The following is a 22,215-nucleotide window of genomic DNA, read 5'->3' as shown; positions in this document are numbered from 1 at the left end:
TTGGAAGCCCAGTTCTATAAGTCTTGAAGGAACTTTTTCCACAGAAGTTAAATAATGTTAACAGTTTATTAGTGGTTTGATGTGGAATATTTTAATAATCAAATATTGTCTAACAAGCATGCAATGATTACAGTAAGCCAAAGCCTCTTAAAGCTGCAGTATCTCATTTTAACCTATGCAGGTATTTGATCTAGGAAGACACTAGTTTTAATTTTAAACATTTTAAACAGAAGACCATTCAGATAACAATTTGTTTTTTAGCAACAGATAAAGGCAGAGTCTTCTGTACAGCTAAGTCTCTTTTATGCAAAGGTGAACTGCTGTTAAGTTGTGTTAATGTTGAAGATCAGTTACTGGGCAATGGAAAGTCAAAATAAGCAAGCATTACATAAGTAATCCTTCCTTTACCTACAGGCTTGTCTACATGGCAAGTTAGTCTGCAGCAAGCTAGGTTGTGAATCCACAGCACACCAGCCTGCTGAACAGTAACTTCCCCTGTGAATACTGCTACCGCACACTGAAAATGAGAGCAGCTTGACTTACTAGTAATTTAAAGCATAGTAAGCCAAGCCAGACTTCAGGATTTTCAGTGAGCAATAGCAGTACCACATGGGACGCTACTGCACAGCAAGCTGGTGAGGTGTAGATTCGCAACCAAGCTTGCCGCAAGATAACTTGCCATGTAGACAAGCCCTAAACTACCCCAAAGTACCAGAAATTTGGAGTACAGAGTTATAAATTGACTGTGCATACAAACTCTTAGAAATTCTTCAAGCATGTTACGACTGTCCTTCAAATAGAAGCTAATAATTTAATAGAGCCATTTTCATTGCTGTACATTCTCAAATGCCACAAACAGATATCACAGCTTCAAGAGATGCAAACAAATACCAGAAGACAATTTATATAAAAAAATTCCTGATTTTGTTTATTAGAATTACAAAATAAATATATAAAAATCTCTCTAAAGGAATAAAGTTTCTACTCACCATTATTAGCTGCTAACATGTCAATCATACGTCCAGGTGTGCAAACAATAATTTCAGCACCTCTTTTTAGTTCAGCAATCTGATTTTAAAAACAAATTCAATTTAACAAAACCATCTGAAGTTTTTATGGATATCAGAGATTGAATGATTTAAGTAATGTTTCTAATCACAGTGATTAACCATTCATGTTTAACAATAATTTACAACACTGGTAGAACACGGATTATTTATTTGAAGATTGTTTGGCAATTTCCTTAGTGTTTGGAAATTACTTTTGAAAATAATGATTTATGAAGACCTGGAGTTGCCACAATCAAAAGCAGTGCACATGAAAGGGCTATGATTCCTACACAACTTAGCGTTCATCTATATATTACAGAAAACTCTGCATATTAGGACAACTCATGTAGGGATCTTAAAATATCTCTATAGCTGTAAATATATTAAGCCCTATTACATATGGTTACGGAATTTTATAAATCCTGTAGTTTCCATGGGTTAAAAAACACTGGGTAACTTCAAAATTAATCCATCAAGCTTTATGAAAATAGTCAAAAAGCATTACTCGCTGAAGACAAATCAAATTAAGAGTTCATCAGCCTTCTTTTTTGAGACAGAAGATACCAAAAACGTTAAGGAACTTTTTGGAAACAAGAAACCATTATTTCAAACTATCATATCCCAAAAATGCTTTACTTAATCACCACCAAATTATATTAAAAAAAATATACTGTCAAACACATGGGCCCATACATGAGAAACTTCAAACAGACTGACTGACTTCTGGCAACATATGCTTGTGTGCATGTGCAAAGGACAGGTGCTGATGGTAGTAGTGAGAGGCAGTCAAAAGCAGGCTTTTAAAAGAAACCTAGTTGCTACATAATCTCCAACATATAGAGAAAATAAAAAAATGAGAGTTCAGAACTAATAATGGATTTATGGGAAACACTCACTAAGAAAGGTTAGTAAATGACAGAAGTTACGAGATTTCTGATAAACAAAATATGCCTTAAGTGTACCTGTTCACTGATTCCTGTTCCTCCATAGACACAGACAACTCTAAACCCAAGTGTCTTTGAGAACTTCTTACACTCCTTGGTAATTTGTAAAGCCAACTCTCGAGTTGGGGTCATGATGACAGCTGAAAACAAAGATATTAAAACCGTAACCACAAAAAATTTAGATGATCCTTTACATGGTAAAAATTGAACCTTTATGGTGAAGCTTAAACCATCTCTTTTAGACTAATACAATTAATTGTCTGTACATTTAAAAACTCTTATTTCAAGAGATCTATAGTAGCTGAGGCTACCCTGGAATTAAAAATAAACTTGACCATAGCTCCCACAACCCAATGATAGCAGGATAAATAAGGGGAAAAATTCCTCCTTTAAAAAGGTATGTGGAAATGTGTAGTTGAGCGGAAATACAAATATTCCTCAAGTACAAACCAAACAGCAAAATACATTTTTCTGGCTTATTGCGTTGGCAGAACCTTCAGTGCTCACTTTAAGAAAAAAAGCCTCTCAAGGTTGATGTATAGCCGTGAAATACATGTTCCTCCAAAGACACCAAGAGAGGAACTGAAGGCCCCTCTGAAAACCTTACAGAAGTGCATAAAGAAATCTGACAAAACAAACTGAGAATGCTGTACGTCAGGTCCTAATGAGTAAGAGGACTTTCACTGATTGACTGTTAAAATCATGTAGCAGCCTTGTGTCAATTTCCAGTGAAAAAAATCAAAGGGTGCAAACTTTCTTTTCATTCTTCCTCACAAGTTGTTCTATATAAAGAGTTACGTTAAGTAAAAAAACCCCTCAATGAACACGAAATAGAAGGATGTACAAAGAATCTATTCGCCGAATCAGAGCTTAAAAACTGAGCTGTGCCAGAAGAAATGTTCGTAGTAGGTTCTGTGCCATCATCCCCGAGCTCTGAGGATCCTCATTCTACCTTCTGGCAAGGGGAAATCAGTTCTGAAGTTAAACAGTAGTACAGGGAATTTATACCACGCATAGAGTTCTATTGTCACGATATATCATAGCCACAACTAGTGTATTTAAACACAGTTCACTAGAAAATCAAAATAAATACAGATGTTTAAATTATGGTATACAAGACTTAAAAAAAAGAAAAGTATAAATTACAATCTGTCAATATCTGAAAATAAAGATTTGTACCTATTGGACCTTCTCCTTCTTCTAATGACCTCTGATCCATGATGTGTCTGAACATAGGTAACAGAAATGCAATAGTCTTTCCACTTCCTGTTTTAGCAATGCCAATCAAGTCACGTCCATTCATAATGGCTGGTATAGCCTGAGCTTGGATGGGAGTGGGCTTTTCATAGCCATGTCTCAAAGAAAGAAAAACAAGTACTGTCAGGAGCAAAAAAGGACTTCTCATGAATTGGACATAATCCTGCTGAAAAGATTTACATATTCCACTTGAGTGCAACATTTAGTTCCGTGCAAAAATACAGCAAAACAGAGTGAAGAAACGTGTGTTATGTAATTAGTGGGAAAGAATAGTTTATAATTGCCCAGAAGAGCAATCCTGAGCGAGCACCTTAATCTAGATGGTTGGTATACATGGTGCCATACAATGAGAATATGTATTTAAAATAAATAAATAAAGTATCCTGCCCTGAACACGCCACAGTCTTAACGACACAATGGAAACAACTGATATTTTGGTTCAGAAACTGTTCACTTACTTCTTAAGAGAACCGAGAATCTTCATGGAAATACCACACTGTACCCAGGTTTTGATTGGCTTGGGGCAGCCTTTTCCCTTGACTACAATGCCCTCCATTTCCAGCCTGTATACATTTACCTCTGGAAAAAAAAAAACACACTCTGAATTAACACACAATCAAACTAAGTATTTCTCTGATATCTTATTCAAAGTCTACTTGAAATGTACTTTCTCCAAACATGATGCAACAGATTTTAGCTAGCTACAGACACAGATGCTGAGTATGTAGGAAGTGTAGCAGAAAACTTTCAATGAGCAGGTCACAAATATAACTAAATGGAAAGTAACAGTATATCAGTAATACTCACTGATGAGGTGATTAAACCTCCCTGCCCCACCTCTGGCCTGTCAAGTTGCACAATAAAAATTCCCTTGCACACTTTAACTCCTCTCTGTATCTAACAGTTGGGTTGCTGCTTTATGTTAATACCTCTCAGATTACAGCCCGTACTTTCCTTCTTGATGGTCCACAGAATTTTGGCTTTATGTCCAAAGGACAAGACCTAAAGAACTCACTGGTGCCTTGCATATCTAAATTTGACAGAGACTACTTCTTCCATTAAAATTACCCTACAAAATTCATTTTTATTTGCCATTACCATCCAGCGTCATTTTAGCCAGCTCTGGAACTTCAACATAGAAGTTTTTCCTGAAGGGCTCATATTCTATCTTCCCATGATCCACTGGTTCCAACAGCTTCCTCTGTTTGGTCTGATAGCCCGTCAGGGCAGTCTGAAGATCAACTTCCTCCTCTTCTGACGAATACTGTACAGATAATAAATCATAAAGAAATATATTCAGTGACAAACTCTCTTCAAGGGTTTGATTTTTCACTGGAACATAGATTGGGGACATTAACTCTTGCTACACTGCACTAAAACCATCTATGAGAAGGAGAATTACCTGAAGCTTCAAGGATCTCCCCAGTTTCACACACATTCATTCTTTTGGCAACTTCCCCTCTGATCACTCCCCACCTTTCTCCAGCTCCCACCAGTTTTAACTGACATCTGGATAGGACTTGCCATCTAGAACTAATCAACAGTGATTTTGGGGTTGGGGGGAATTCTCATGCAATGGAACTCATCCAGCCTATTCAATTGACAGTGCAGTGCTGAGATATTTAAAAACCTATTTAAGACCTAAAAACCACAGCACCTTATATGTTAATCGCTTGACATCCCTTTTATGTGAGTAGTCTGGACACAGGACAAACTGCTCTGATAAGCTTGAACCCAATAATTGTGCAGGGAGGCTATGCAAACCCTCCCCCCAGAGTATCGACATTGCATATTTATTACATACAGGCAGTGTAAGACAAGTTTATTAGTTGAGTTTAGAGTGTTACCTGATAATTAGAAGCATGATTGGGAGTCAGAAGACATGCATTGTATTCCTGTCTTTGCAACTCTGGGCAAAAATCAAACCTCTTTGCACTCTGTAAAAGGAAAATATCTACCTCCCAGGGTGCAGAGAGACTTCTCATTAATATTCGTGAAGTATTTTGAGAACCTCAAATTAAAGGCACTTTAGAAGCGTGAAGATAATTTAACTATAAACATAAAACCCAGATTTTGATAATTAAACGTATGTTTTTATGTTCATGTAATTATTGTGACTGAATATGTGGGCTCAGTAGCTACATACATATATATGACCACTTAGATGTTCAACTGGTCATTCTCATGCAAAATTGCCATGACTGAATGCACAATTTCAATAACTGTGTATAAACTGTGTATGCACCAAGTTTAGGCATCCACATATCAACTCAATTATATTAAGACATTATCAACCTGAAAACTAAATTAATGCATCAAGTTGTTTATTTATACCATGTTGTCTTTACACAAGACTCTGCAAGCTACGGCGTTTCTTAAATTAATCAGTGTCAGCTCAATTTTGTCCATGATTCAACAACGTACATAAGCAAATGCCAAACTTTTAGCATGTAAGTAGTCCCACTGAAGCCAACAGGGCTACTTGTGCACTTAAGTACTTTGCTGAACCAAGGCCTCTTTTTGCTAGAAAAATGACTGCCTCGTTTCCACAACAGGCACCTAAGACTTTTCAGTTACCTCCATTGCATCTTGGTCATTCTCCATGAGCTCGCCTTTCTTCTTTTCTGATTCCACAGCTGCCTTTTTGGTTGTCACCACAGTCACTACTTTGGTAACAGTCGGTCCAGACTTCTAATAAAACAGTTAAGGAAAACCATTATCCTACCACAGAGAGCATGGAACACACTATGCAGAATGCACAAATTTGGTATATTCCTGAGCACAGTATAGTGGCTTTGATCCCACTTCCTTAGATGATATTTCATCAGGGTTAATATCAAACAGCTAACTTGGGGAGATAAAAGGTTAAGGACTGGTAGGCATTACATGTAGTCTAACCTCTTTCTTGTCTGTCCGCATATTTTCCATCTTAAAATGTCCTCTTTAATATAGGAAAAATGATTAACACTACTTAAAAAAAAAGACAAACAAGACAACCTTAATTTTTTACCTTTTCATTCCCACCTCCACCTTTCACACTTCTCATATTAAACTTCTTGACCTCTTCTTTAACTTCTTCCATGTAAGCATCCAGTGGATCTAATTCTTCATCTTCAATCTCTTCTGCTTCTTTTTCCCCTTCTGCAGTCTCCTCCTCGTCATCTAGTATATGACAAAGAAATGTTTTTGTTTAAAAGAAAAACATGCTTATGAATTCCGAAATCCTTGTTTTGTCCTGCTTTTAGTACAGTGCAGGTGTACAGAACCCTGAAAAATGTTTACAAAGCAGATACAAACAGGGAGACACTATACTGTAAACTTACAGAACAAAGGTGAAGAACACCATGAGGATAGGAGGACACTCCTTCCCCGGGAGTGGAGCCAGCCACAGGGGAAGAAGAGTATCTGAGAACAGAGGGGACGGAGAACTTCTTATATTGTCTAAGGATTTAGTCACCAGTCAGAGAAACCGTGGAAGCAAAGGCCACAATTCCCCATTGACACCACATGTGCACTTTCCCGTCACTTGGAGACTGAAATGTTTCCTGAAAGAAGACAGCCTGCAGGAGCTTCTCTAATGCCAGGAGTGGTCATTTTAGAAGACTTCTCTCTTGGGGAGATGTGAGGATGGAGATTCTCCACAAGGGGTGTGAGGAACTGGCTGTATTGAGAGAGGTCATCAATAAATAGGCAATTTAGCTAGGATTTTAGTGGGTACAAAATAGCAGTTATGGGTTCCCAAAAAAGCACTGGATCCACAAAAAACATCCAAAGCCTAGGTGAAATTTTTTTTTAAAACTGGTACGGAAGTAAGAGGGAGAAGAAAAGAGTCTTAACATATGTTGATAAACTACCATTATGTCCCCATAACTGACCTGAATAACTGCACAGCATTATTACTGTATCATTTGTCCTTTCTTTCTCCTAATTCCCCACCAGGTGCTCTCACTTGTGTCTTAAGCTGTTTGGGACTATGAACAAGTATAGATTTCATAATTTTACATTTCATTGAAAAATAATTGAAGTTTTAAAATCAAAGATGGTAATTAAACGCTGTCCATCACTACAAAATGAAACAATTATCTGTTAATTGTTATATAAATATGTTAAGGAAATACCATCATCATCTTCTAAGCTCCATTTTTTCCCTTGTTTCATCTCTTCAATTTCTTTTTTCAGTTCTCCTATGTTTTCCATAGCCTTCTTGCGCTGTTCTTCCCTCCATTTCTCCACTCTTTCCTTTCGTTTTCTCATTTCCTCCTCTAGTTTGTTCTGATCAAAGTTCTATGAGAACAAACAACCAAACTAAAAAGTTATGAATTATTGGCCTGACTCTGCACTTCAATACAAACTCCTCCTTCAGATCTATGGGAGTTTTGTCTGAGGATTGCCTAATAAGAACGTATTGCAATACAAGTTTAACTTAATCTATCTCGGTACGCTCTGTAGTGACACCAACTACTACACCTGCATGAGCAAGGTGACTGTAAAATAAAGTGAAATGTAGTTATCTGCCTTGCATCCAATGCCTGAACTTGGTCCTAGGGATCTACATTTCTGAACAAATACTCCTAAACACATCAAACTTTCCTCACCCTCATAGGGAAAGCATACAACAGCAATGATTCTCAACCTTTTTTTGATGTGTGACCCTGAAAAGCCACCTTGCAACTCACTATCTCCCCAAATGATTTGTCAGAGAAACAAGCTATGAGTGAATTATGACCAATGAGTCCTAGGAAGGAGTGCTGGGTGCATGCATGGTTGACTGAGTTTGATGAGGATGTTGGTTTGGTGGCCTGTTGCTGACTCCTGCCAGATGGGAAGGTTGCTCATGAAGCACTGCTTCCCCTGCCCCAGGGCCAAGTAGTGTATGTGTGTTGGAGTGATGCTCTGGAAGTGGGGGAAGCAGAGGCAAAAACAGAGGAACCAACTGCTCCTTCCCTTTCTTCCTGACTTCCGCTAGGTTCTAGTGACCAAACAATGTTTTCTACATAAAAATGTATTTAGAAACCACTTGACCTGAAGTAAATCATCTAACCCCCCACATCCAGTAATCAATGGGATGTGACCCAACTGACCCCTCACTATCCATCTGAGGTTTGCATTCTACAGGCTGACAAGTCCTGCCTTAAGGGAAGAATGTTTCTTCAGTCAAGTGGTAGAAGCATACCCATTGTAACACAAGTCTGTGCTATACAAAGTTCAGATGTAAAAAAGGGATTATCTAAGGTGATATTTTAAAAATACAGTAAACTGTATCTAAATTTTAGAACTTTATCATTTGTAAGAGCTCATGTTTAACTGATACAATCTTCTCTCATCGGTCAGTATACATACACTAACATCTTTATCCTTTTCTTCTTCTTTGTCTTCTTTTTCTTTTTTCTTTTCTTTGGAAACTTCCACACCTTCTGTCTTTTCTTTAGACCTTGATCTGAAAGATAAGACCAAAAATGTATGTACTGCATGTCTGATCTGAAAAGACTGTTCCAGCTTTTCTTGAGAAAGATGTGTGTGTGTGCTGGAAGAAACAATGTCATTCGCACATTTTTTAAATATCTTGCAGAATGTATTCACTTCCCAGAGAATCTCTTCATTTCATGGACATATTTCCTAGAACTACCAGAGATGCAAAAATCTATTAGGACACACTGATTCATATGCTCTAGTTCTGCTGTTCTGATTTCTTTATGGGAGGAAGTTGCAGACTTCGTTTCCAGAAATACTTAGAACTGATACTCTCATGGTTCGAGTTTATTTTACACCCCCTTGAACATAGCTGTTGGAATAGAGATACTCAGAAATTCCTGTCTTTTGCACTTCTAATACCAAAGTGATCTACCACCTTGCCTTGTAAGTCTGAGTGCCCCTGGAGGATTTCACTACTGGCTGAAAAACAAAAGAACATCTCCCATCAGGAAAGGCTACCTATGTAACTTCATCTAAAATCCATTCACATCTATTATAGACTTTACTATTCCTGCCCCCCTCTAATAAAAAATAGATGCATCCAACATAAACATGTGTGGTTAACCCATGATAATACATTTAAAATTCACTTTTCAGCTGAAAGGGGAAAAAAACATATTACGCTTTTTTTCATAGTCCACAGGGCTATTTTAAAACAAACCATGTGTTTATTTTACAAGATGTTATGTCATTCTAACTTCCCAGAATATAATTTCTGTGATGTTTTGACTAAGGCCCTGGGATAGTCATCAACCTCCTTATTGCATATACACATTAATATTACAGTTTACCCATACAGTACTGCTCTTCTTTTAACTGTGCAACTTCATTGTCTGTCTGTGATTATAATTGAAAATTCAGTTTAAAATGTATTTAGAAAGCACTTGAAGTAAGATTTTACACATTTCTAAATTCAACATTAAAGGGACCTCGAACTACACCTTTTTGTTAAGTCTAGTTACTAGTCATCTTATTTGATCATAAACTCATACAGGTAGGGACCTTGTCTACCCCATATTCTCTACTATGCTGAGCATGCTGACAGTATTCAACAAACAACACAAATAAGATGTGATGGCATGGTATAAGCATATTTCATGGATTTCCTTGAAATGTTATACTATGCACTTTATCTGTTAGCATGAATATTAAAGAAATCTTGGCTATGAATCCACTGTACTCATGCTACTGTTTTTTTTTGTTTTTTTTTTTTTAAATATAAGAACATGAATCATTTAATTTTTTTGAAGATGTGTGAGCATGTGGGGGAAGGGCGGGCGGAGACTCAGTGCAACATTTGGAAATCATGCACAAAAGTCACTTTAGTAAGTGAAAAGTCAGCTTACTGTTATTCAACAATTTAAAGCAGTTTATAACTACTAATTAAGTCTCATAAAACCCTCTGAATTGTAATATAATAATATTAATAAACGTAGGTTCAAAGAGTTTAAATGACTTGGCAGAGGACACCCAATAAGTTCATGGCAGAGCCAGAAATAGAACCCACAGCCCTGGAGAGCAACACTTCCCAGATGAATTTGGCATTTGGCATGGGGCAAACACTTGTTACAAGAAGAACTGCTGCCTACATAGGTTTTGGAGGACATAAATACATGAAAATTATTTAAATAAGTCTTGTGATAAGAACAACGAATGACAGCATCACTCAATTTTCTAAGAGGCATTATGTGATTTAGACACAGTATTTTCAATAAGAATTACATTTTCAACACGCTGCAAGAGTGTTAGCTGTGCTAGAGATGACCTTTAACACATCCTTTCCACAGAGGTGTGACACAAAACATCACTTACTGATCCTAGACCCTGAAATAACTATGATTTAAAGATATTAGACTAAAGGGTCAGTGTGATTTTTTTTTTTTTTGGTAGGTGTCACTATCTTATCGTTAAAATTTACATGTATTCAGGTCTTTTCCTAAATTACTGAAATAGAAATATTCCTCCAGAGAATGTAAAACAGCATTTATAGAACTTAAAATATTGCTTTATTGCCTCCTTATATTCTTCTGTCTGTCTGTCTCCATCTGTTGTCTCGTCTTACACTTAGGCTGTCAGCTCTTTGCGACAAGAACTGTCTCTTTGTTCTGTGTTAGTACAGCACCTAGCACAATGGGGGTCCTGGTCCATGACTAGAGCTCCTAGGTACTATGCTAATACAAATAATAAATAAATAAATATAGGACATGTAGCCACTTAGATCTATAAAAGAGCTTTTAAACAATGGGAACAAACCAGGCATTTTGTATGGTTACTCTTCCTGGAAATTGCTTATTGTGTTCAAGGTCAAAACCACTTCTATGAGATATAAAGAATGCTGCATTTTCTAAATATTACTACAATAATGGAGGATATCAAATAAAGCTACACACTCAAATATAAGTCAAGTACATGTTACAATGATCTCAGTTGAAACAAACTAAGATCAACATCTAAAGAGAAGCCTTTTTACCAAAATCTATTCAGACTTCCCAGAAAGTTTGTTTTATTCTCCTACAGGTATGGAGAGCTTTATTAAAAAAAAAAAAGTGGACAAACATCCAGCAGAGAGGATATGAGAGTGAACTCCAGTTTCTAGGGTTGAAAGATTAACCCAATGTTTGATCTAGCTACCAACTGGAGCATTTCGTATTTGAGCAAAATTTTGCAATGGTGAAAGTTAATCATCTGGAAAATGATGATCGAGGAACAGGCGTAAATAGCCTAAGATGCTGATGAGGCATTCTGTGCACGTGCAAAACAAGCACAACTACATTTTCACAAACGCAGAGGGTGACTATGACAAGGGATGTAGCATAAAAAGGGGTTGCAATTAGAGATGTAAATAGCGTGTACAAAAAGTAACATGTAACCTATTAAAATTCAACCGGTTAAAAGGTTAAATGTTTCGCTGGGGAACTAAGGGTGAGGGGGGTTCTGGAGTACCCTCACATTTGGGGCCCTGCTGGTGCCCGGCACACCTTGGGTCCCACCCAGCCAGTGGGCACACCTGACAGCAGCAGAGTTTAATTGTTAACTGAATCCGATAAGCATCAAGCTCATTGGTTAAACTTTTACATCCCTAGTTGCAGTCAAGCTACTTGGGTGAGAAAATCAACATTATTTTGAAAATGTGCGTACATAAACACAAACAAAAGTTCTCCTGGGAAAAAACCTCATTGTGCCAAGGAACATGGTCAGGAATATTTTTATTCTTGAAAAAAAAGATTTACAGAAATACTGGAAAACCAGTTTAATATCTGATAAATCTATCTGGCAACTATATCCAGTCCCCGTATAGGAATAGAGTATAATCTATAAATCTTCCCATGTCTAGTTACTAACATATTAATCACAGCTGTGAATGAGAGTACCTGTTTTCTGTTTTCTTGTTCTTGCCAGGACTGGTGGACCGGGACCGTCTACTTCTACTTCTGGACCGTTTCCTCTCTCGACTGCGTGATCTTCTTCTCTCTCTGCTCCGTTCCCTCTCTCTGCTTCTTGAACGTCTGCCATGGAAGCAGAATTGGCTTATTTAGTATTCTGCACTTATGGTCATTATTTTAAAATATAAGAGTTTATGAAAACTGAGAAGTTTTTGTTTGTGGAGTTTAACATAAATTGGTCTGTTAACATGGGAAAAAACAATTTTCAGCAAAAATCTGCAAAAGGAAGCCAAGAGCCATTAAGGCAATGGAAAGGGTTACCAAATCCGAATTATGGTAGCTTGTCTCAGCCAATAATTGAAAGCAAGTTAAGTATACTATGTACTACTTTACCTAAGTAAAACCTATTACAAAAGCCAGATACCATCACCAATCGTACAGAGAAACATCAGATATTCATAATAAGATAGCCCAGAATGACTCAAGTCAAACCTTATTTTCCAAGAACACATACATTTCCTGAGACTCTGCAACTCATACCTCAGGCGCTTCCTGTCCCGTGACCGAGATCTCCTCTTGTCCCTGCTGCGTGACCTCTCACGCCTACGTTCTCTATCTCTACTTCTAGAACGTCTGTCTTCTCCACGTTTTGTTCTTTTGTCAGCTGGAGATCGACTTCTAGAGCGGCTACCGGAACGACCACGTGATGTGGAGCGCTTCCGATAATGTCTGTGTAGTTGCAAATTCACAATAAAAAAGTCAAGATGTACAAGAGAACACTTTGCAGTTTAAAGGTACTTTAATCACATTTAGAACAGAAACCATAAGAAGGAAAGACCAGGTCCTTTTTTTAAAAAAAAGAAAAAAAGAAAAAAAAAGAATACAAAGTGGTTTGAGCATTGGCCTGGTAAACCCAGGCTTGCGAGTTCAATCTTTGAAGGGGCCATTTGGGGCAAAAATCTATCTAGGGATTAGTCCTGCTTTAAGCAGGAGGTTGGACTAGATGACCTCCTGAGGTCCCTTCCAATCCTGATAGTCTATGATGCTTTCCTGGTCTTGCATAACTGAATTAGTACATATGCACATACTGAGACACTGAAGTTAGCTGGATTACTATCTATATATCATTGAAAGAGCCTTAGTGAGGTCACATCACGAGAGCAAAGCTTTGTGATAGCATCAGCATCCCAAGAGGCACTTACTATTCAGTAATCCATCAATTTTTATATGCAGGAAAAAGATTAAAATTGCATGTGAAGATGTCTCATAGGGCAGTCTGCCTCAGTTTATATCTCAGTTCCAAAAAGAGACTATCAAACTCCATGCAAAAAATTGTGTGCAAGCATGTGCCTGTAAAGTGTAATGGAAAGGGCACTGGACTGGTAGCCAGGAGAATTAGATTTTCTTCCCAGCTCTGTTAGTAACATACTGTGTGACCTTGAGCAAGTCACTTGTCTGTTCCTCTGAATTCCCCTCCAACCCTTTGTCAGTTCTTTCTATTTAGACTGTAAGCTCTTTGGGAAAAAGACTGTCTCGACACACATTTGTGCAATTTGTAACGGGGCTTGGATCTTGGCTGGGCCTGTAAGTGCATCTCTTATAAAATCACATGTGGCCACAGAGCACATTTCCAGTTGGCAGCACCATCAACAAAGGATATAGACTGTAATGAGCAGAGGAGTCCATGACAAGTATTTATCATCTTAGGATTAAAAAAATGCTCAAACTTTATAAACTTATACTTTTGACAGGAATAACTGAATCCATCAAAGAAATGCAGATACCTCTGAGTGGAACATAATGTGTAAACACCATATTAACATTAAACAACAATTCAAGACAAAAAATGAAGACTTGAAACAGCAAGGATAATTTACATACACAGCATCTCACTAACTGAGTGGGAATTTTCTCAGGACACAGACATCAACACTCAGCTATTAGGGAACTAGGGGTATGTCTCCACCATGGAGATTACACCAGTAAGGCTATGTTTATGTTGTGAGGGCTGTGCCAATGCAGCCTACATCAACAGTAGAGGTTTTTCTGTCAGCGTAAGACACATACCCCCAATGACATTAGCTGCATTGATGACATTCTTCTGCCACCATAGCTGGGTCTACACTGAGGGTTATGTCGGCAGAGTTACTTCAGTCAAGGGTATGTTTCTTCACATCTCAGAACGAAGCAGCTATGCCAATAACTTACAAGAGTAAACCAAGTCGAGGAGTCATGAGAGCTAGACTATGCCTACATTATAGGCTTCTGCCAGCAGAGAGGTCTGATCCCAGACCAACAGAGCTGTGTCAGCAAAAGATTTTAGAGTAGACACAATTTTACTAGCAAATCTGTACTTTTACTGGTTTCGCTTGAGGGAAGGGGAGGGGATTACAACAAGCATGAAAGCTCATACTAGGCACAGCACTTTGCTGATATAAGTATACCAGGGGTCGGCAACCTTTCAGAAGTGGTGTGCCAAATTTAAGGTTCCACTTGCCAGTAATACATTAACATTTTTAGAAGGTCTCTTTTTATAAGTCTATAATATATAACTAAACTATTGTTGTATGTAAAGTAAATAAGGTTTTTAAAATGTTTAAGAAGCTTCATTTAAAATTAAATTAAAATGCAGAGCCCCCTGGACTGGTGGTCAGGACCTGGGCAGTGAGAGTGCCACTGAAAATCAGCTTGTGTGCTGCCTTCTGCACCCGTGCCTAGGTTGCCTACCGCTGAAGTATACTATACCAGCAAAACACTCAGCCAGTACAGTATGCCAATATAGCACTCCTAGTATAGATATGGTTTTAGGTTTAATCCGATGGATTTGCTGTGTCCCCTTGAGAACCTCCGTTTTGGCACCTGCAAAGGAGTAATATCTATCTATTTTACATGTAAAGCACTAAGTATTATTATTTAAAGAGATCTGATAGCTCACAGCACAACAAAGTACAGTAGAACCAGCAATGGAAGCCACATGGTTCTGGAGGAAGCTACAGAAATGACTACTCTGATGAGAAAAGGACAAATCACAGAGTCCAGAAGCATCCAGTGCAGCTCACCCTCTGCGTACACTGCTCAGCTCAGAGGTATAATCTCTCAATATAATTTATGGGTATGGCTTGAATTGGGTCAATTCTAACATGCCTGCCAGTCTGACCCTTCTCTGATGGCGCCACTGCATTCCACAGAATGTGGGTTTTTCTTAACTGAAAACAAGGCGGACTCATGACATAAGGATAACCTACCTCTGTGTAAAATTCTAGCAGAGGCACCACACAAGTAGTTTTTGTCTTGATATAGTTACTTGCACAGTCAAGCCTATATTTCCCCCCTCCCCACCCCTAGGGCTGACCTTCACCAGCTACATCAAGATAAAAACGGCAATGCTTTATCTCCGCTAGCGTCTCAATGTTCAGCGAGATGATGCACTTCACGGACGTGAAAAACCAGCACAAACCATTCACATATGATAAGTTTATGGGATTGAATCCCAAGTGTTATCCATCAGTTTAGCACACGCAGTCTGCTCCGCTGAGCTGGAGACGAGAACCACCACTTTCTACTCCTTCGTTTGCCCTGAGGACTTGAGGCCAATGCATCCCCATAGCTTTTCGGAAGACGCCGAGAGAGACAGGACCATCTGAGCAGGGGGCAGGCAGCATCAGATCCATTTGGACCTGCGATCAGAGCCACTCTCCGTCTCCAAGACCTGGGGCACAGCCGTGCACAGCCACCTGGAGCGCCAAACAATCGCGATGCGACACCACCAGGCCGAGCCCCCACCCCGCCGCGGCGGGCCGAGGTGACGCCACCGCTCGGGCCTCAGAGCCGCGGACTCCCCGAACGCCACACGCGGAACTTCTGGAGACAACATCCCGTACGGGGCAGCCCCTCGGGGGCAGGACTCTGGGGACTAGAGCTCCCTGGACGCGCCCCCACAGCCTCGGCAACTGCCGGCTTCTCCCCACGGCCCTGGGACCCCCCGCCCCGCTCCCCAGCTCCTAGGCGAGCCTCCCCTCAGCTCGGCCCCGCCGCGGCCCTTTGTTCCCGTGGCCGGGCTGGGGCCGCCCAGCTCGGGCAGTGGCAGAGCCGCTCCCGCCTCCTCACCTGGACTCTCGGCCCATGGCTGTCCCGGGCCCGAGCGCGCGGAGCAGCGGCGGCCTCCGGGATTCAGCAAGATCCGGGAACCCCTACGCAGCTGCCGCCATTACGAGCCGTAGCGCGGTGACCAACGAGAGGAAGGAGTGGGACCGGCAGCGGGAAGCTAGTCCCCGGGATGCAGCGCACCCTGGCGGCTGGAGGCGGGCAGTGCGGCCTTAGGCCTCGCGACGGCCGGGGCCTGAAAGCGCCGTGGAAGGAGCGCACTGCGCGGGAAAAGTGCACCGGGGCAAGCTCCTTCTCTTACGCCATGCTGCACTCAGCAGCATCCCTGCCAAGGCGATCAAACCCGCCCCAGCCCAGCCCAGAGTCCCAAGCAAGGTCCTTAATGGAGGCTGCTGGGAGTTGGAGCTGCAGCTCCAAGAGGGCTCCAGTGGGGTCAGGTCTACGCTAGGCTCTATGGTCAAGTGTCTCATTGTTAGCAATGGCCTGAATGCACCTGTTGACTGCCCACATTCTCAGCTAGCGCTGCTTTTAGCAGGGCTTACCAGTGGTGGTTGAAATGGGAATCGCTGCTCTACACCTGTGCCCCCATTGGTGAAACCGGCGGGGGAGGGGGGGTTTGGGTCACAGTCAGGGCCGGCTCCAGGCATCAGCATTCCAAGCAGGTGCTTCGGGCAGCAATCTGCAAGGGGCAGCTGTCCGTGTGTTTTTGTCACCCCAAGCAGTGCGCCAAATTGCTGCCATCAACGACGGGGGCAGACCGTGTGCCCTTAGGGCGGCACACGGATTTCTGCGGCGGCGGCAATTCAGCGGCTTCCATCTTCCAGCTGAAGACAAAAGCTGCTGCCAAATTGCTGCCGCCGCAGAAACATGCATGCTGCCCTAAAGGCACACGGACTGGCCCCGCCCTCCGTGGCAGCAATTTGGTGCACTGCTTAGGGTGGCAAAAACAGTAGAGCCGGCCCTGGTCACAGTCTCTGATTCATTTTCCTCATCTCAAGAATGGCTATCCCCCTCTAAACCCAGAGGCCTTAGGGTATGTCTACCTACAAAATGAGGTAGATTTTATAGAAGTCGATTTTTAGAAATCGATTTATATAGTCGATTGCATATGTCCACACTAACCGCATTAAGTCGGTGGAGTGCATCCTCACTACCATTGCTAGCATTGACTTACAGAGCAATGCACTGTGGGTAGCTATCCCACAGTTCCTGCAGTCTCCACTACCCATTGGAATTCTGGGTTAAGCTCCCAATGCCTGATGGGGCAAAAACATTGTTGCCAGTGCTTTTGGGTACATGTTGTCAGTCACCCCTCCCTCCATGAAAGCAACGGCAATCGTTTTCTGCCTTTTTCCCTGGGTTTCCCGTGCAGACTCCAAATCAAGGCAAGCATGGAGCCCGCTCAGCTCACCGTCACCACTACTGTGTTGTATCAGAGAGGCTTTGAAAACGAGTTTCATGACTAGCCAGGCTTCAATATAACAGTTGTGTGTATTTCTCCTTGATGCAAACCCACCCCCTTTGTTGATTTTAATGCCATCTAAGCCAACCACCCTCCTCTCTTCAAAATAAAGTCACTATTGTTTTAAAACCATGCATTATTTCTTTACTAATTAAAAAAAAATGAGATAACAGACAAGGTAGCCCAGGTGGGGTGGGGGAGGAGGAAAGATAATGCCACATTGCTTATTGTAGCCACACTAAAACTCAAACTGTGTGAACAATAGCCTTCTGTTGCTTGGGCCATCCTCTAGAGTGAAGTGGCTGGATGCCCAGAGCCACCCCCACACGTTCTTGGGTGTCTGGGTGAGGAGGCTATGGAACATGGGGAGGAGGGTAGGCAGTTATACAGTGGAGGCAGCGGGGGTCTGTGCTTTTGTTGGCTTTCCTGCAGCTGCAACAGATGCATCACGTCCTGCCTCCGCTCTTCTGCCACTGAATTAAGCTGTGCCCTATCAGGACAGGAGAACTGCACGAGCTCGGAAAACATGTCATTGCAAGTGTGTTTTTTTTGCCTTCTAATCTGCAATAACCTCAGGGACAGAGATGATAGGGGGAGCATAGAAACAGTCTGTGGTATGCTCTACGATTCTGAGGGTACTGCATGGTCATTTGTGCTGCTGAGTTCACCACGCTGACCAAACCAGAAATAAAATTCAAAAATTCCCAGGGCTTTTCCTGTGTACTTGGCTGGTGCATCGGAGTTCAAAGTGCTGTCCAGAGCGGTCACAATGGAGCACTCTGGGATAGCTCCCAGAAGCCAATACAATCAATTTGCATCCACACTACCCCAAATTCGACCCAGCAAAGTCGATTTTAATGCTACTCCCCTTGCTGGGGAGGAGTACAGAAGTCAATTTTAAGAGTGCTTTAGGTCAATGGAACAGGGTTGGTTGTGTGGTCGCATTCATTTTTAAAATCAGCCTAACGTGGCTGCATTCAACTTACCCCCATAGTGTAAGCCAGGCCTTAATGTTCAAGAGCACTAGGGCGTACATCACAGTTGGTGTTCACACCTCATACTCAGATCCTGTGCTATCAGCCTCTTTAGCATGCAAAAATAACCATGTTGGAACACCTTTTTACTAAACTCTGTTCTAACATAGTTTATTCTTGCCCACAGGGACAAAATCTCCCCACTCCCCACTGGCATGGCCCCAGCAGTATTCAAACAGGAATATTTTTGTCACATAATACTCAATGAAAGCCTATGTACCCTATACTTGGGGGAATCCAGAGTTAAAAGTTATAGTGCTGATGAAACCTAAATGTCACTGAAACCAGCCTGTAATATTACATTTTTACTAGGTCTATCAAGCGATTAAAAAAATTAATCATGATTAATTGCACTGTTAAACAATAATAAAATACCATTTATTTAAATATTTTTGGGTGTTTTCTACATTTCCAAATATATTGATGTCACTGACAAAACAGAATACAAAGTGTACAATACTCCATTTATATTTATTATAAATATTTGCACTGTCAAAAAAAAGAAACAGTACTTTTCAATTTACCTAATACAAGTACGGTACTGCAAATCTCTATCATGAAAGTTGAACTTACAAATGTAGAATTATGTACAAAAGAACTGCATTAAAAAATAAAACAATATAAAACTTGAGAGCCTACAAGTCCACTCAGTTCTACTTCTTGTTCAGCCAATCGCTCAGATAAACAAGTCTGTTTACATTTGCTGAAGATAATACTGTGTGCTTCTTTTACAACATCACCTGAAAGTGAGAACAGGAATTTGCATAGGACTGTTGAAGCTAGTGTTGAAAGATATTTACATGCCAGATGTGCTAAAGATTCACATGTCCCTTCATGCTTCAACCACCATTCCAGAGGATGTGTCCATGCTGATGGTAGGTTCTGCTCAATAACAATCCAAAACAATGCAGATCAACACGTTAATTTTCATCATCTGAGTCAGATGCCACCAACAGAAAGTTGCTTTTCTTTTTTGGTGGTTTGGGTTCTGTAGTTTCCACATCAGAATGTTGCTCTTTTGAGACTTCTGAAAACATGCTCCACACCTCATCCCTCTCAGATTTTGGAAGGTACTTCAGATTGTTATATTCTGGATCGAGTGCTGTAGCTATCTTTAGAAATTTCACATTGGTATCTTCTTCGCATTTTGACAAATTTGCAGTGAAAGTGTTCTTAAAATTAACAACATGTGCTGAGTCATCATCCGAGACTGCTATAACATGAAATATATGACAGAATGCAGGTAAAACGGAGCAGGCAACAGACATTTCTGCCCCAAGAAGTTCAGTCACAAATTTAATTAACACATTTTTAACGAGCATCATCAGCATAGAAGCACGTCCTCTGAAACGATGGCCGAAGCATGAAGAAGCATACGAATCTTTAGCGTGTCTGGCATGCAAATATCTTGTGATGCCAGCTACAACAGTGCCATGTGAACACTTGTTTTCAATTTCAGGTGACATGTAACTAAGAAGTGGGCATTATCTCCCATAAATGTAAACAAACTTGTTTGATCGATTGGCTGAACAAGAAGTAGGACTGAGTGGATTTGTAGGCTCAAGTTTTACATTGTTTTGTTTTGGAGTGCAGTTATGTAACAAAAAAACTACATTTGTAAGTTGCACTTTCATGGGAAGGAGATTGCACTACAGTACTTCTATGAGGTGAAGTGAAAATACTTTTTTGTTTACCATTTTTACAGTGCAAATATTTGTAATAAAAATATAAAGTGAGCACTGTATACTTTGTATTCTATGTTGTAACTGATAGACATTTGAAAATGTAGAAAACATCAAAAATATTTAATACATTTCAACTGGTATTTATTAAGTGCGATAAATTGTGATTTTTTTTTTGAGTTACTCATGTGTGTTACCTGCAATTAATCAAAAGCTCTAATTTTTACCATGTTGTAACCCTTGTTAGAGGGCAGGTTTTCTTTGTGTATAGGAGTGTAGCTTGGAAGGGAAGCCGCATCTATCTAAAAATAAATGAAGGTCTCTTATTCAGAATGGTCCTATGGATGTAACTTGGAAAAAATGCAATAAAATTAAATCTGAGGCTACATATTAGGATGAAAAATCATAGTGAATTCAATTAGCCTGCAAAAATTGCACCTCAAAGGTGATGGAAACCTAATTTTTCAGAATATTTCAATCTAGAGGGGGAAAAAAACCTCAGAATACAGGTTTCCCTTTGATAGACAAAAGTGACCTAATTATGACTACAATCTATAGCAACTTCTTTGCTAATGGGTCCTACTGTCTGAAACCAGAAACATCTGCTCCAGGTAAAGGACTGAATTGGTACCATACAAATTACAAGTCCAGATTAAAGGGTATTTTTATTTAAATTTACAAAATAATATCAAACTTCTTTTTAATGGTGTTGGGACTAAAAGCAACAAAAATTAATCAGTCAAATGAAAACTACACCTGAAAACTGACCACTTTTGTCTTAGGCAGATGCTAATTTTACTGGTAAAGTTATAAAAACCAAGACTTATTATGGAAATAACTATTTTATGAAGACCATAACAAGACACGTTGTCAGTCCTGTGCATTTACGTAAGACTGTAGAGAATACAGATTAGAATTTTGTGTATTAAAACAGTCATTTTAAATCACTGCTGAAGACAAATCCGTTTTACAGAGGAAAATATGAACCTAAATAAACACAGCAAGACACTTAGCGCTACACGTGATACCTGGTACAAAGAAAGACTCATCGCATATAACAAGTATATGATATCAATTACCAAAGGGACTATTCAAACTTCAGAAATTATTGTAAAAAAGGTAATATTGGGATCAGGTATGGTCACCTCAGAGTACCCAAACATCTATACTTTGAGACTGATTGTTCAGTTGGCATTCAAACTGAGGTAAACAATTTGTACATGCAATCAATTCAGATTTAAAAAAAAAAAATGTATATGCATATAATGAACACGAATTTTGAGGTTTATTCAGTAATCAGTGTTCTAACCTCACGTGCTGTAATTTAACACATATGCAGTTTATGTACAGTATTTAACCTAAAACAATACTTAGCATCTATATAGTTCCTTTAATGTTTATAGAGCTTTACAAACATTATATATTATTAATTTATATACTACCCTGTAAGTAACCATGAGCTTCCCCCCTTCAAAGTGTTAAGTCAGGCAAGCATTGCATCTTCTGGGGTCTTATTAATGTCATTGGGATACTTGAACAAGTACAGCTTGTAGAATGGGGAAAATAGAACTGAGCTCTGCAGATAGGGAAACTGAGGCAGGGGGTTAAACTACTCATTGAAAGCATCTAAGATGGGACTGCAACTAAAGAATTTCCAGCTCTTAGTCCTGTGCTCAAATCAAACAAATTTACTAATACAGGACTGTAAAATTTAGCCCTTTTTTGATGTTCCTTGCGGAATTGGCAACTCGTTCAGAACATTAACAAAACAGGAGATCCCTACTAATAAAAGAAGTGGCTTCTCAAGCACAGTCAAACCATAAGAAGA

At 39.9% G+C, this 22,215-nt stretch overlaps 1 protein-coding gene across 2 annotated transcripts in view; it reads right to left on the bottom strand.

Moving 5' to 3' along the window:
* Positions 1-16,352, bottom strand: part of DDX46 (DEAD-box helicase 46) — a 40,400-nt gene extending 24,048 nt beyond the window's left edge. Inside the window, exons 1-12 of one of the 2 annotated variants that reach the window (XM_075068148.1) lie at positions 16,213-16,352; positions 12,646-12,834; positions 12,094-12,228; positions 8,591-8,687; positions 7,369-7,534; positions 6,261-6,412; positions 5,828-5,941; positions 4,349-4,514; positions 3,709-3,829; positions 3,173-3,348; positions 2,012-2,133; positions 990-1,068 (exon numbers count right to left, since the gene is read on the bottom strand). In XM_075068148.1, the coding sequence (XP_074924249.1) occupies positions 990-1,068; positions 2,012-2,133; positions 3,173-3,348; positions 3,709-3,829; positions 4,349-4,514; positions 5,828-5,941; positions 6,261-6,412; positions 7,369-7,534; positions 8,591-8,687; positions 12,094-12,228; positions 12,646-12,834; positions 16,213-16,229 (1,534 nt within the window). In that variant the 5' untranslated portion in view covers positions 16,230-16,352. The remainder of the gene's footprint in view (positions 1-989; positions 1,069-2,011; positions 2,134-3,172; positions 3,349-3,708; positions 3,830-4,348; positions 4,515-5,827; positions 5,942-6,260; positions 6,413-7,368; positions 7,535-8,590; positions 8,688-12,093; positions 12,229-12,645; positions 12,835-16,212) is intronic. The other variant, XM_075068149.1, reaches the window with a different exon arrangement.
* Between the last annotated feature and the right edge of the window lie 5,863 nt (positions 16,353-22,215).

Source organism: Chelonoidis abingdonii, chromosome 7 (genome assembly GCF_003597395.2).
Source record: "Chelonoidis abingdonii isolate Lonesome George chromosome 7, CheloAbing_2.0, whole genome shotgun sequence".
NCBI lineage: Eukaryota > Metazoa > Chordata > Testudines > Testudinidae > Chelonoidis > Chelonoidis abingdonii.
The sequence above is the reverse complement of the archived record's forward strand: the minus strand, read 5'-3'. Positions and strand labels throughout refer to the sequence as shown.